Source organism: Patagioenas fasciata, chromosome 2, assembly GCF_037038585.1.
Source record: "Patagioenas fasciata isolate bPatFas1 chromosome 2, bPatFas1.hap1, whole genome shotgun sequence".
Taxonomy (NCBI): domain Eukaryota; kingdom Metazoa; phylum Chordata; class Aves; order Columbiformes; family Columbidae; genus Patagioenas; species Patagioenas fasciata.
Window position 1 is genome coordinate 166,569,556 of NC_092521.1, and position 12,761 is coordinate 166,582,316.

Genomic DNA, 12,761 nt, shown 5'->3' on the forward strand with positions numbered 1-12,761 from the left:
ATTTGGGATTTTACGGCAATAATTACCAACTATTAAAACATACAGCCTAATAATAATCTTGACTTGAGGAGGGACTCTTGAAATAACCCGTTGTCTTAAAGTGGAGCAATCTAGTATCACTAAAAGAGAACAACTGAATCTCAGTAAAGCTGGGGGTGGAGGAGAGGAGGAGGGAATAAACTCAGTTTTTACCTGATTGCTCCACAATTGAAACCCAACTCCAAACCAAAACCGCCTCTCCGGCTTATGTGTGACCTCTTACCTTAACTCAGCTTCTATTCAAGTCAGTAAAATGTGCATACAAGTCTCTAAAACCAGTAGCATTATAGTTTAGACTTACTCATACCAAAATTTCAGTGCGATACTTACAGAATTTGCACATTGTAGTCAAATTAAACACAAGGCCACCAAATATATTTCATGACTGAGCTGCTGCAACTCCAGGTGGTTGGTTTTATGAAATACAATGAGTTTTTTAATCCCCTGAAATATAAAAGGTTGTGTAATAAAGCAACGGCACTGAAGCATTCTGAAACGACTTCTGTCTTTATAAATCTGAAGCTGTGCTTAATCAAATATTTTAAGGAAATGGGCACTAAATAATTTTGATGTGAAGACGCAGGGTTTGTACGAAGCAAATGGAGCAAGTCAAATGAAATATGAGCGCAGGGCATGAGAAGGTAAATGTGATCCCACCAGCTCTGACATGTGGGGACTCTCCACAGCTGTGGAGCTTGTTAAAGAGCCCACAACTGGGGGTCTATCAATATACAGGAACAAAATTAACATTAATTATGAGCTACAGCCAAATGCAGCCACACTGTAATTCTCTGTAAACGCATTTTTAAGCTGCGATTGAAAACAAAGTGAGCACACAGCTGTTTACTGTGTTTGAAAGTCAGACTGTTAAAGGCACATTTACTATATTCTGAACTGATTAAGATCACATTCCTTCACAATAATAATTAACACAAGAGCAATACAATAAGAACCTAGTACACCCTATACATTCACTGCTACAAAACAATCCCATGGGACTGGGACCTGGGGGTCCTGGGGACAGCAGGGTGACCATGAGCCAGCACTGGGCCCTTGTGGCCAGGAAGGCCAATGGTACCTGGGGTGGGTTAGAAGGGGGTGGTCAGTAGGTCAGAGAGGTTCTCCTGCCCCTCTGCTCTGCCCTGGGGAGACCACACCTGGAATATTGTGTCCAGTTGTGGCCCCTCAGTTCCAGAAGGACAGGGAACTGCTGGAGAGAGTCCAGCGCAGCCACCAAGATGCTGAAGGGAGTGGAGCATCTCCCGTGTGAGGAAAGGCTGAGGGAGCTGGGGCTCTGGAGCTGGACAAGAGGAGACTGAGGGGTGACTCATTCATGTTTACAGATGTATAAAGGGTGAGTGTCAGGAGGATGGAGCCAGGCTCTTCTGGGTGACAACCAATGATAGGACAAGGGGCAATGGGTGCAAACTGGAACGCAAAAGGTTCCACTTAAACTTGAGAAGAAACTTCTTCCTGGTGAGGGTGGCAGAGCCTGGCCCAGGCTGCCCAGGGAGGTTGTGGAGTCTCCTTCTCTGCAGACATTCAAACCCGCCTGGACACCTTCCTGTGGAACCTCAGCTGGGTGTTCCTGCTCCATGGGGGATTGCACTGGGTGAGCTTTCCAGGGCCCTTCCAACCCCTGGCATTCTGGGATTCTATGACTACAATTGATCCATGAACAGAAATTCAAATCATTGTTGAAAAGCAAAATTATTCATTAACTGAAATACTGCACACTCGGCTTTTTGGAGCCATGGCGTATAGTCGATCAGTTTCACAAATGCAAATTTAACCTTCTTAAATTAGTTTGTGCAAATAAATCACACGTGCACACGGAGAAAACACTCACACTAAAATAAATCTCTCCACTACCGGTATTTTTAGGTTAAGGCTGAAAATATTTTAAGTTGAATTCACTTTCTTTAGGAATATAAATTACCTCACTATGCTAAGATTCTGATTTCCATTAACTTTTGCTTTTTAACTTGAATTACAGAGGCTTGTGCAACTTTTGCCTACAAAGGCAAATAACTACTGGCCTATTGGAGTTAGCAGATCCCAAACTACAGAACTGCATTTGGAACATTCTCCAAGTGCATATATCTATAGGAAAACAATTATATTTTTATCCACAAAACATCAAGTTCAACATTGACCACCACGGAACATAAAAATCTTCATTTTTCTCTTTCAAACGTTGCTCATATCCCCAACATAATTCGCTTTTAAAATAAGAACTGCTCTCCAAGGCCATTCATTAATTTGCTGATAACTAGAAACCTTAATTGTTTTTTAGGACCGTGTAACAGTAAGACAGTTATTAAAGCATTAAAGTGTTTCTAAGTGCTCTAAGAACAACACGTGAATGGTTCATTCTTTTCTAATCCTCACCACATTCACAGCGATACGTAACACTTGTGATTATCTAAGCCACAGAATGGAGACAAGTTAACGGCAATTAAATATATTAAATATTCCATGCGAAAAACTAATCAGTTAAACGGCTTTGGTAACCTAGTACATATTTTGCAAACATCCCTTCCTCCCCCCCCCAAAATAAATCCCCATATAGCATGTCTATATTTATATAATAATATACATATTTCCTGAGTAAATTGTTAAATCTGATTATTCGGAAGATTTGGCAAAATATCCAACTTTGCGTTACTAAAATAGAATCTAAAATAAACATTCAATAAGCACATTAAAATAAATATGGAATGTTTCTGAAAATTATCGTATCGCAAATTTACATTAATAACAAACTATTTTTTAATTAAGTGCATATTATGTTGTATAATTACTGTTTTTTAACTCACTGAGGAATCAAGAAATCTACTTTCTAATCCTGAGTGACAGTTTTGTATCATCTGCTACCACTTTGATGCAGTACTTACTGCAAATCTAAACATTTTCAATGGATTATGCTATAGAAAAGCTTGGTTTACATTGGTTTAGCTGGAAACTGAATTAGCAGCACACCTGCTGAATTATCTCACTAAACCCACATTAAACACCGATTATTCTTGTCAAACCATCAGTGATAACCTGAACAACCCAACTCCCCATCGCAAAAACAACATAGGAGTGTGGATGCAAACCACTTATTGATCACTTTGGCACTTAAACAAACTACATAACAGTGCAAAAAAACCCTGAATAATTATGGAATAGTTTTCATATTGATTTTTTTTTTAAGTATGCTAAATTAAGGATAAAAGGATAATTAAGTTCTGCCACATCTGGCTCCTCAGGTCATGGCTTGACTCACAGCTGATATGTAGCTTTGGAGAAGCACACAAGGAAATGCTCAACTATTGTTTAGTTCGCCTTAATAATAAAACTCTTAGGTAGTAGACACTGCAATACCAGCAATATTAAAATTGCATGAACACCAGCACAAGACGTGCCTCTCAACAGCAGAATCACAGTAACACAACTGCAGCACTGATCAGTTATATCCAACCTTCTGCTTTTCGATAACCAATCAAAAACACCTTCCATGGCACTTTGCAGGACTCTTGGTCCTTCCTCAGCCTCCCGCCTCCCTTTTGTTATTATTAAATTATTATTATTTGCTATTATTAATCCAGAATCCTCATGGCTTCCGCAGCTTTTTCTTTTTTGCTTCCTTTGTGTCTGTGCTCCACGCTGCTTTTTTCTTGTGTGCTTGTGTTTGGAGGACAAAGCTCTTGCAAAGCCCTTTCAACTACTTCACAATTAACCGGCTGGTTCGAAGAGGTTTTTGGCAGGGTCAGCTGCAACGCGCACCATAAAGCCGTACGAGCCCTGCGAGTGGAAGCCGCCAGCTCTCTAATGGCAGCGGCCAGAGCGAGAACATCTGCAACGGAAAAATATGGTAATATTAATATATTAAAAATTTATGGATTTGTTTGTCCTGGTTTTGTTAAAAAACAGTTTCTCTTTTAGTGAGTTTGCCTGTCAGCTAAAGCCTTCGTATTAGCTGCATTTTCCTGGAGAACCAGATACATGTTTTGGTAAACATAGCAATGGAATGCGAGGTTATTGATAAGCATGGATGCACCTCTCGTGAGAGGGGCAACAAGAAACAGGTGACCAAAAACTGATCAACTGAGTACAACATCCCATTCACGTGAATACTTCATATAAAAGTGGGAGATCACGAGGATCTCATCCCTTTTCCTTATGGCCGACGTAAGAAGAGGACCTTGATAGTCGTCCCTGCGAACTGAGGCCTAGTGACAGACTGAATCCAGCTCCGGTTGGCTGCAGAGTCCAGTCCAGGACTTTGGGTGCTGGCTCCGCAGTTGTTGAGACTTTCAAGGTTGGTTTTGTATATTTTGTATGATTTTCTCTATTCTTATTAGTAGCATTAGTAAAACAGTTTTAATTTGTCCAACTCTCTTCTCTCTGTCCTTCTTCCCCTCTCAATCATCTGTCCTGGGTGGGAAGGGGGTGAGGGGGAGAGGAGGTTAACGATACATCTGCCACAGTTTTATTGTCACCCTGCAATCAAACCCTCGACATTGTTCCAACTCATCACCAGTACGCAAAGTTTACTCAGGAGGTGGCCAATGCTCTACCCTAGTTGAATTCCATCAGTTATTAATAGTATTTTTCTCTTGCAAATGACAGCTGGCACGTCTCGCACTAAGAGCAACCAGGATTGTGTCCAAAATTCAGTGGCGTAACCATCCGCCCTGGTTTTGTTAAAAATAAGACCAGCTCTCTTTTAGTGAATTTTCCTTGTCACCCTGCAAGTAAATGGTGACACCAAGAGGCACGTGACACAACAATTAAGCCCATTTAATTGATGTTATCAGAGGGGACTATCTAAAACTATACTCAGGTATGATCAGTAAAACTACCAACTCAATCCCATCCAGGTGAACACAACACAATCCTTTTTTCTTCCTTTGTCTTTCTTGCACTGATACCCACCAAGATAACAGTGAGAAAAGGCTTTTTCTTGCCCTTTGGATATGTGGTCACCACCAGCAGAACTCAGAGAAAACGTATTTCACAGTGGAAAAACAGACTAAAGGCTTTTTGAGATGGGATTTAGACCGTGTTTAGTGCAGCTCTTCATCAGAAACGTAACTACACTCACGATGTTACCATTAGCTGTAAAAGACTAATTGCAATTTTTCTAATGAGTATGAAATGGGATGGTTCAAATTATACTTCTCTATACTTTTACTATAAACCATTATTAAAAACCACCATTTGTGGGACTTTTTTTTTCCACCTGCTTCCTGGCTTACACTTGGAGCTAACATCACATTACACAACTTCGGGACTATTTTTTTAAGTTAGTTTGCATACAGGACTATTAATTTAAGGAGACAACAACATCAGGAAGGTGTCTGGAACGTAACTTTTGAAAGCAAAACATTTTGACACTCTTTACAGTTTATCTTCCCCTTCTTAGAAGAAAGAATCATCCCATATATGTTGCTGGAAGCTGAAAGAACCACATGCTGACAGATTTGTTCAGGAAATAAAACAATGTAGGACAGTGCTGAGAAAAGGTCCAAAATAGGGTGGGGTGAGGCAGAGGAATTGTGTTGCTCTTTGGAAATAATTTTCTGAGACACAAGGATTTTCTGAAGAAAAATACTATGAGCTTTACCTTTAGTCCCCCAATTCCTGTACGTATTAATATCACCAGTATGATCATGTACACTCTGCTGGGTTAAGAACTGGCTGGAGGGCCAGGCCCAGAGAGTGCTGGTGAATGGAGCTGCATCCAGCTGGTGCCCAGTCACTAGTAGTGTCTCCAGGGGTCAGGGTTGGGTCCAGTCCTGTTTAACATCTTTATTGATGATTTAGATGAGGGGATTGAGACCATCATCAGCAAATTTGCTGATGACACCAAGATGGGAAGGAGTGTGGAGCTGCTGGAAGGCAGGAAGGCTCTGCAGAGGGATCTGGATAGACTGGAAACATGGGTCAATTCCAATGGGATGAAGTTCAACAAGGTCAAGTGCCGAGTCCTGCACTTTGGCCACAACAACCCCCTGCAGCGCTCCAGGCTGGCACAGAGTGGCTGGAGAGGCAGAAAGGGACCTGGGGGGACTCATGGACAGGAAGCTCAACATGAGCCAACAGTGTGCCCAGGTGGCCAAGAAGGCCAATGGTATCCTGTCCTGCATCCAAACCAGCATGGTCAGCAGGACAAGGGCAGTGATCCTTCCCCTGTATTCTGCATTGGGGAGGCCACACCTGGAGTATTGTGTTCAGTTCTGGGCCCCTCAGCTCAGGAAAGAGATTGAAGTGCTGGAGCGGGTCCAGAGAAGAGCAACAAGACTGGGGAAGGGACTTGAACACAAGCCCTATGGGGAGAGGCTGAGGGAGTTGAGGTTGTTTAGTCTGGAGAAGAGGAGGCTTAGAGCTCAGCTCAGCACTCTCTAGAACGACCTGAAGGGCAGTTCTAGCCAGGTGGGGACTGGGCTCTTCTCCCAGGCAGTCAGCAATAGGACAAGGGGGCATGGGCTTCAACTCTGCCAGGGGAAATTGAGGCTGGAGATTAGAAAGCAATTCTGTGCAGAGAGAGTGGTCAGCATTGGAATGGCTGCCCAGGGAGGTGCTGGACTCACCGGCCCTGGAGGTTTTTAAACTGAGACTGGACATGGCACTTAGTGCCATGATCTGGTCAATGGACTGGAGTTGGACCAAGGGTTGGACTGGATGATCTCTGAGGTCTTTTCCAACCCAGTCGATTCTGTGATTATACTGAATGGCAAGTTATCACACTGTGCTATTAGAAAGCAATGCAATTTGTCCTAGTTTTGCATTAGTTCTACAGAATTACATACTACTGCTGCAAATTATTCTGCCTTTACTTCAACAGAAGCTGGGAATTGTAAAAAGCTAATTTCTGGCGTTTCTGTTATCTAGATGAGGTAGACAGACACAATCAATTAACACAGCAGCAATACATTTATTTTGGTTTATAAGCCAAGAGACTGGCAATATCACTGAAAAATAAAATGAAATCCAACTTGTTTAAAAACAAGTGTATTTTTACTTTTAGGACAACTACTTCTGATTATCTAACGTATATAATGTTATATAATAGCACTGAACTGTTCTTTAAGGTTCAAGGGGAGAATGTTTAAACTAGTAACAGCAAAAGAAAAAAAGATCTCTTCAAACAATTTAAAGGCTTTTAAAAAGTGGCAGGTTTATATTTACAAACTTTTTTTGCTGAGGCTACAGTAAGCGCTGCGTACCTCAAACCTGCGCATTCCAAAGGGCGCATTTGCACAGTTATCTCTTCGGAAAGGCTTTGAAAGCTAAAGGAACAGAAAGCAGTTACCTTTCTCACTATTGTAACGTGGTGCTCCTTGTCTCTGTGAATTAGCAGCATTAATAATCTCATCCTTACGCCTCGCCTGTGCGACGCGAATGGTTTCCAGATGGCGTTCCAGCGCAGCAGAGACGTTACCGTGTACAGGGGAACCACGAAGCCTTTCCATTTTCCCTATTAATGTGACCACCTGCCAAATACATTGAAAAAAAACCCCAATAAATCTCTAAGTATTTATAAGTCTTCATTAGACAAACATAAAACACAAATAAAATGAGGAATTCTAGTTCAAGCAGCCCTACCCTGGCTTGTTCTCGTAGTTGGTCGACAATCAAACGATCGACGCGTGATGGGTTGGCGGGGAGTCTGGACACAGGGATGTTGTTTGAACTAGATACGCGCTTTCCTGGGAAGTTTCTTGCAAGGTGAGCCTCAGTCTGGAGGGGAAATAAATAGCCATTGTAAATGTTTCTACAATACTACAATCCATGTTTCTGAGGTGTTTTAGATTTGCAAATACGTTGCAATACAAGCATATGGGGCAGAGTCCAGTTGAGGTCTGGATCCAGTGCAGTGCCTCAGGGGTCAGTACTGGGGCCGGTATTATTCAATATATTCATCAGTGATTTGGACGAGGGAATAGAGTGACTGTCAGCAAGTTTGCTGATGACACCAAGCTGGGAGCAGTGGTTGACACTGGAAGCTGTGCTACCATCAGAGACCTGGACAGGCTGGAGAGCTGGGCGGGGAAAATATAATGAAATAGAACAAGGGCAAGTGTAGAGTCTTGAATCTGGGCAAGAACAACCCCAGGTTCCAGTGTAAGTTGGGGAATGAGCTATTAGAGAGCAGTGTAGGGGAAAGGGACCTGGGAGTCCTGGGGACAGCAGGGTGAGCATGAGCCAGCACTGGGCCCTTGTGGCCAGGAAGCCAATGGTACCTGGGGTGGGTTAGAAGGGGGTGGTCAGTAGGTCAGAGAGGTTCTCCTGCCCCTCTGCTCTGCCCTGGGGAGACCACACCTGGAATATTGTGTCCAGTTGTGGCCCCTCAGCTCCAGAAGGACAGGGAACTGCTGCAGAGAGTCCAGCGCAGCCACCAAGATGCTGAAGGGAGTGGAGCATCTCCCGTGTGAGGAAAGGCTGAGGGAGCTGGGGCTCTGGAGCTGGAGAAGAGGAGACTGAGGGGGGACTCATTGATGTTTACAGATATACAAAGGGTGAGTGTCAGGAGGATGGAGCCAGGCTCTTCTCGGTGACAACCAGTGACAGGAAAAGGTGCAGTGGGTTCAAAATAGAACACAAGAGGTTCCATTTAAATATGAGGTGAGGGTGCCAGAGCCTGCCCAGGCTGCCCAGGGAGGTTGTGGAGTCTCCTTCTCTGCAGACATTCAAACCCGCCTGGACACCTTCCTGTGGAACCTCAGCTGGGTGTTCCTGCTCCATGGGGGGATTGCACTGGATGAGCTTTCCAGGTCCCTTCCAACCCCTGACATTCTGGGATTCTGTGAGAACACTCTATGTTTTCTCTACAGCTGTGCCCAGGATTCTCCCTCTTGCTTTTCTTTTTACTACCCCAAAGATTTAGCAAAAAAAAGAATAAGGGAAAGGCACCGCTGTATCACTGACAGAAAAAAAAAGAAAATACACACCACAAAAGTTTCTCTCCTTGGATGACTCTGCAGGAAAAAGGTGAGTCTGGGTTTATAATACTTGAGTTAGTTGGAGAGAAGGAATGAGAGACAAGAAAAGAGATCAGTCCAACCAAGCTGCAATATGAACATTTCGAGCATTTAGGTCTATACAATGCCAGTATGTTAAAAACCATCTGATATATCACTGTATATGGCTGGTGGTTCTAGAACTGTAGCAAAGGCCTAGTGAATTAACAACAACTAATGATCTTTTATTGACCATAGAAACAAAAAGCACGCAAGCTAACAACAATTCAGTGATTTGGGCAGCTACATTATGACATCTGTTGTAGCAAATATTGTAGGTTAATAGAGAAATGTTGCATTAGCAGCTCAAAGGGGAAACAGACTTAGAAACTGAAGTTCAAACCACACACAATTTACAAGCAGTGATGTCAAAAAATACACACATTATACTCAAAGCAGGTGTTGTAGACGCTGTTCTAATTATCTAAAACTAACAGTGTGACAAGAGAATCACGTCCTCAAGAAGAGTGACTCTATAAACTCTTTCTTACGATCACCTGCTTTGATATGAATTATTGTGAGTTGTGTTTTACCTTGTTTCTCTCTTTCTCCAGAGCTCTCCACTGCTCACAACACTCCTCCAGTCGCAGATGAAGCTCATTAGCGGGTCCACTGCGATTTCTTGGAGGTCTGTACTTGTTAAATGCTGTTGGAAAGGCCAAGTACGGCACAGCTATTTCCCCACAAAAGAAATCGCTGATGAAGGGATTCAAGTGGTTGAAATCATCATAATGGAAAAGATCAACGAGTTCTGAGAATGGAAACGGTGACGAAGCAAAACCAAAATTATTTGCTGATGAAAACAGATGGTGGTTAAACGGGGGAAAGCTGGGGTTTTGCTTAAAATCAGTCATTAATGGTAAAGAAGGAAGAAAAGAAGGATTGATGAAATTTGACATGCTACCACCGCTCTGTTCGTGGCTTTTTCCAAACACATTGAGCTGTTGATGGTTTGGGGTTGAATACCCAAAATGAGGAATCCAATTCTTTCTGCCTTTTCTATCATCTTTATAACTATTTTCTTGGGTCTGCTTTTTTGGAAACCTGTGGTATTTATCAGGGTTCTCACCTCCACCATTCTGCTGCATTAACCAGTCAGATGAAAAACAAAGAGGGAATTTATGGTATTGGCTGTCCTTATTAGCCAACGAATCCTGCTGTGATCGCCCGACGTGTTTCATTTGCTTCCGATTTTCCGAGATGAAGTTAGAAATTCGCAAATCATTAGAAAGACCATTGGATATTTGTAACCTTCCATCTTTCCTTGGTAAGATCTGCGAGTAGTAGGACTGTGCTACAGACTGATGGGTGGGGGAACCCCCAGATGTAGTTGACACCTCTGAAGACAGAGGACTTGTCACCACTTGCTTTCCATACGTGATACCCAATGTAGTTCTCGGACTTGCAGTTTCCCCATCCAACCACGTGCATCCATGGTACGATGAATAATTCCCATTTTGCACAATGTTTTTTACAGATAAACCACGTTCAGAAACTTTATGAGAGCATTCTTTAGGATTAATACGGATCTTGCATTCGTTGTTATTAAAAACATCCCCCAGGGGTTGACGACCGTTTTGCACATGGGTTTCCTGCGGTTTTCTGTTGGTCCCTCCACAAAAATGATTTCCTTTAGGGAGCTGATTGAAAACGTTCAGTGATGGATGAACAGATGACTGTAATTTATGAGCAGCCATGAAGTTTTCATATTTCTTAGAAAACAAGAGGTTGTCCTGGGACACTTTATCCCAAGAGTCATCAACAGGCTGATTGGAAAGATCAGGGGGATATTTAGTTCGTTCTCGAGTATCATTGTTGACAACTTTGCCTCTCACTCTGACATTTTTCCAATGCTCTTCCTGAACACCAGCGCCTCCTTTTGTTCTGTTCTGAGACAAAAAAGCGCTACAATTGGAACCGTCATAGTCTCCATTGAACCTCACATGGTCATAACTGCACAAATGCTGATTATAGTCTACATTTTGAAAAGAAAACCCTTCTTGGTGAACTGTAGTATTATTTTGCAAAGGGGAACTCTTCTTCACATTCTTATCAGGCTGAGCACAAGGGCCAGATGGAGAAAGCCAAGACTCCAGGAAATGAAGATCTTCCAGATTTCTGTGTAACATCTCCACGTCGTGAGGCTTTTGCAAGTGTTCCTGACAGTGGTTCTGTGAGCCCACCAGGTTTGAAAAATCCTGATTTTCAACATAGTGCTTCAATGAGAGGCCTGAGAATTCACCATTGCTTCCAAGATCAGGGGTCCACAGAGGTGGAAACAATCTGGAAAGAGAATTCCTGTAACAAAGTTAAACAAACCTCCTGTAATTATTTAAAATATTATGTTAAAACAGTTCACATCTCACAGTTACACCCCTTCCACACACATTTCCTCCGTTACATTCTTGGTTAAACTTCCACAGTCCTCCTCCAAAATATAAGGGGAGGGAAAAAATATTCCTGCTGTAGGTGAGTAAATGTTAATGTAGAATCTGACCACCAATTATGATCGCTATTGTTTTTACTGCATATATTCACATAGAATCACAGAATCCCAGAATGTCAGGGATTGGAAGGGACCTGGAAAGCTCATCCAGTGCAATCCCCCCATGGAGCAGGAACACCCAGCTGAGGTTCCACAGGAAGGTGTCCAGGCGGGTTTGAATGTCTGCAGAGAAGGAGACTCCACAACCTCCCTGGGCAGCCTGGGCCAGGCTCTGACACCCTCACCAGGAAGAAGTTTCTTCTCAAATTTAAGTGGAACCTCCTGTGCTCCAGTTTGTACCCATTACCCCTTGTCCTATCATTGGTTGTCACCGAGAAGAGCCTGGCTCCATCCTCCTGACACTCACCCTTTCTATATCTGTAAACATGAATGAGGTCACCCCTCAGTCTCCTCTTCTCCAGCTCCAGAGCCCCAGCTCCCTCAGCCTTTCCTCACACAGGAGATGCTCCACTCCCTTCAGCATCTTGGTGGCTGCGCTGGACTCTCTCCAGCAGTTCCCTGTCCTTCTGGAACTGAGGGGCCACAACTGGACACAATATTCCAGCTGTGGTCTCACCAGGGCAGAGCAGAGGGGCAGGAGAACCTCTCTGACCTACTGACCACCCCCTTCTAACCCACCCCAGGTACCATTGGCCTTCCTGGCCACAAGGGCCCAGTGCTGGCTCATGGCCACCCTGCTGTCCCCAGGACCCCCAGGTCCCTTTCCCCTACACTGCTCTCTAATAGGTCATTCCCCAACTTACACTGGAACCTGGGGCTGTTCCTGCCCACATTCAAGACTCTACACTTGCCCTTGTTCTATTTCATTAAATTTTTCCCGCCCAGCTCTCCAGCCTGTCCAGGTCTCTGGATGGCAGCACAGCTTCCAGTGCCAGCCACTCCTCCCAGCTTGGTGTCATCAGCAAACTTGCTGACAGTCACTCTATTCCCTCATCCAAATCATTGATGAATATCTTGAATAATACAGAACCGCTGAGTTTGTTTGGATTTATTAAATATTTTAGATTTGACTCTATTCAGTCAACTCCCCACCGCTTAAAATGAGACTGTTTTTATTTTTCCTCAAATTTTGCAGGCTGATGGAAGACTTTCTAGCTGTTTGTTGCTTTTTTTATTTCTGGCAATTGAAGTAAAGAAAGGCACTTTTACATTTCAAGGGGATTGATAAGACCTTTGTTACTAAACTCTGTGAAATAATTCTAAAT

At 43.2% G+C, this 12,761-nt stretch overlaps 1 protein-coding gene across 8 annotated transcripts in view; it reads right to left on the reverse strand.

Moving 5' to 3' along the window:
- Nucleotides 1-1,582: 1,582 nt before the first annotated feature.
- LOC136098189 (meiosis-specific coiled-coil domain-containing protein MEIOC-like) overlaps nucleotides 1,583-12,761 on the reverse strand; it is a 31,797-nt gene continuing 20,618 nt past the window's right edge. For 7 of the 8 annotated variants that reach the window (XM_071805418.1, XM_071805420.1, XM_071805421.1 and 4 more), the window contains 4 exons: nucleotides 9,584-11,348; nucleotides 7,636-7,770; nucleotides 7,343-7,523; nucleotides 1,584-3,880 (listed from right to left, as the gene is read on the reverse strand). In XM_071805418.1, coding sequence (XP_071661519.1) covers nucleotides 3,624-3,880; nucleotides 7,343-7,523; nucleotides 7,636-7,770; nucleotides 9,584-11,348 — 2,338 coding nt within the window. In that variant the 3' untranslated portion in view covers nucleotides 1,584-3,623. Of the gene's footprint in view, nucleotides 3,881-7,342; nucleotides 7,524-7,635; nucleotides 7,771-9,583; nucleotides 11,349-12,761 lie in introns of all 8 variants that reach the window. The other variant, XM_071805419.1, reaches the window with a different exon arrangement.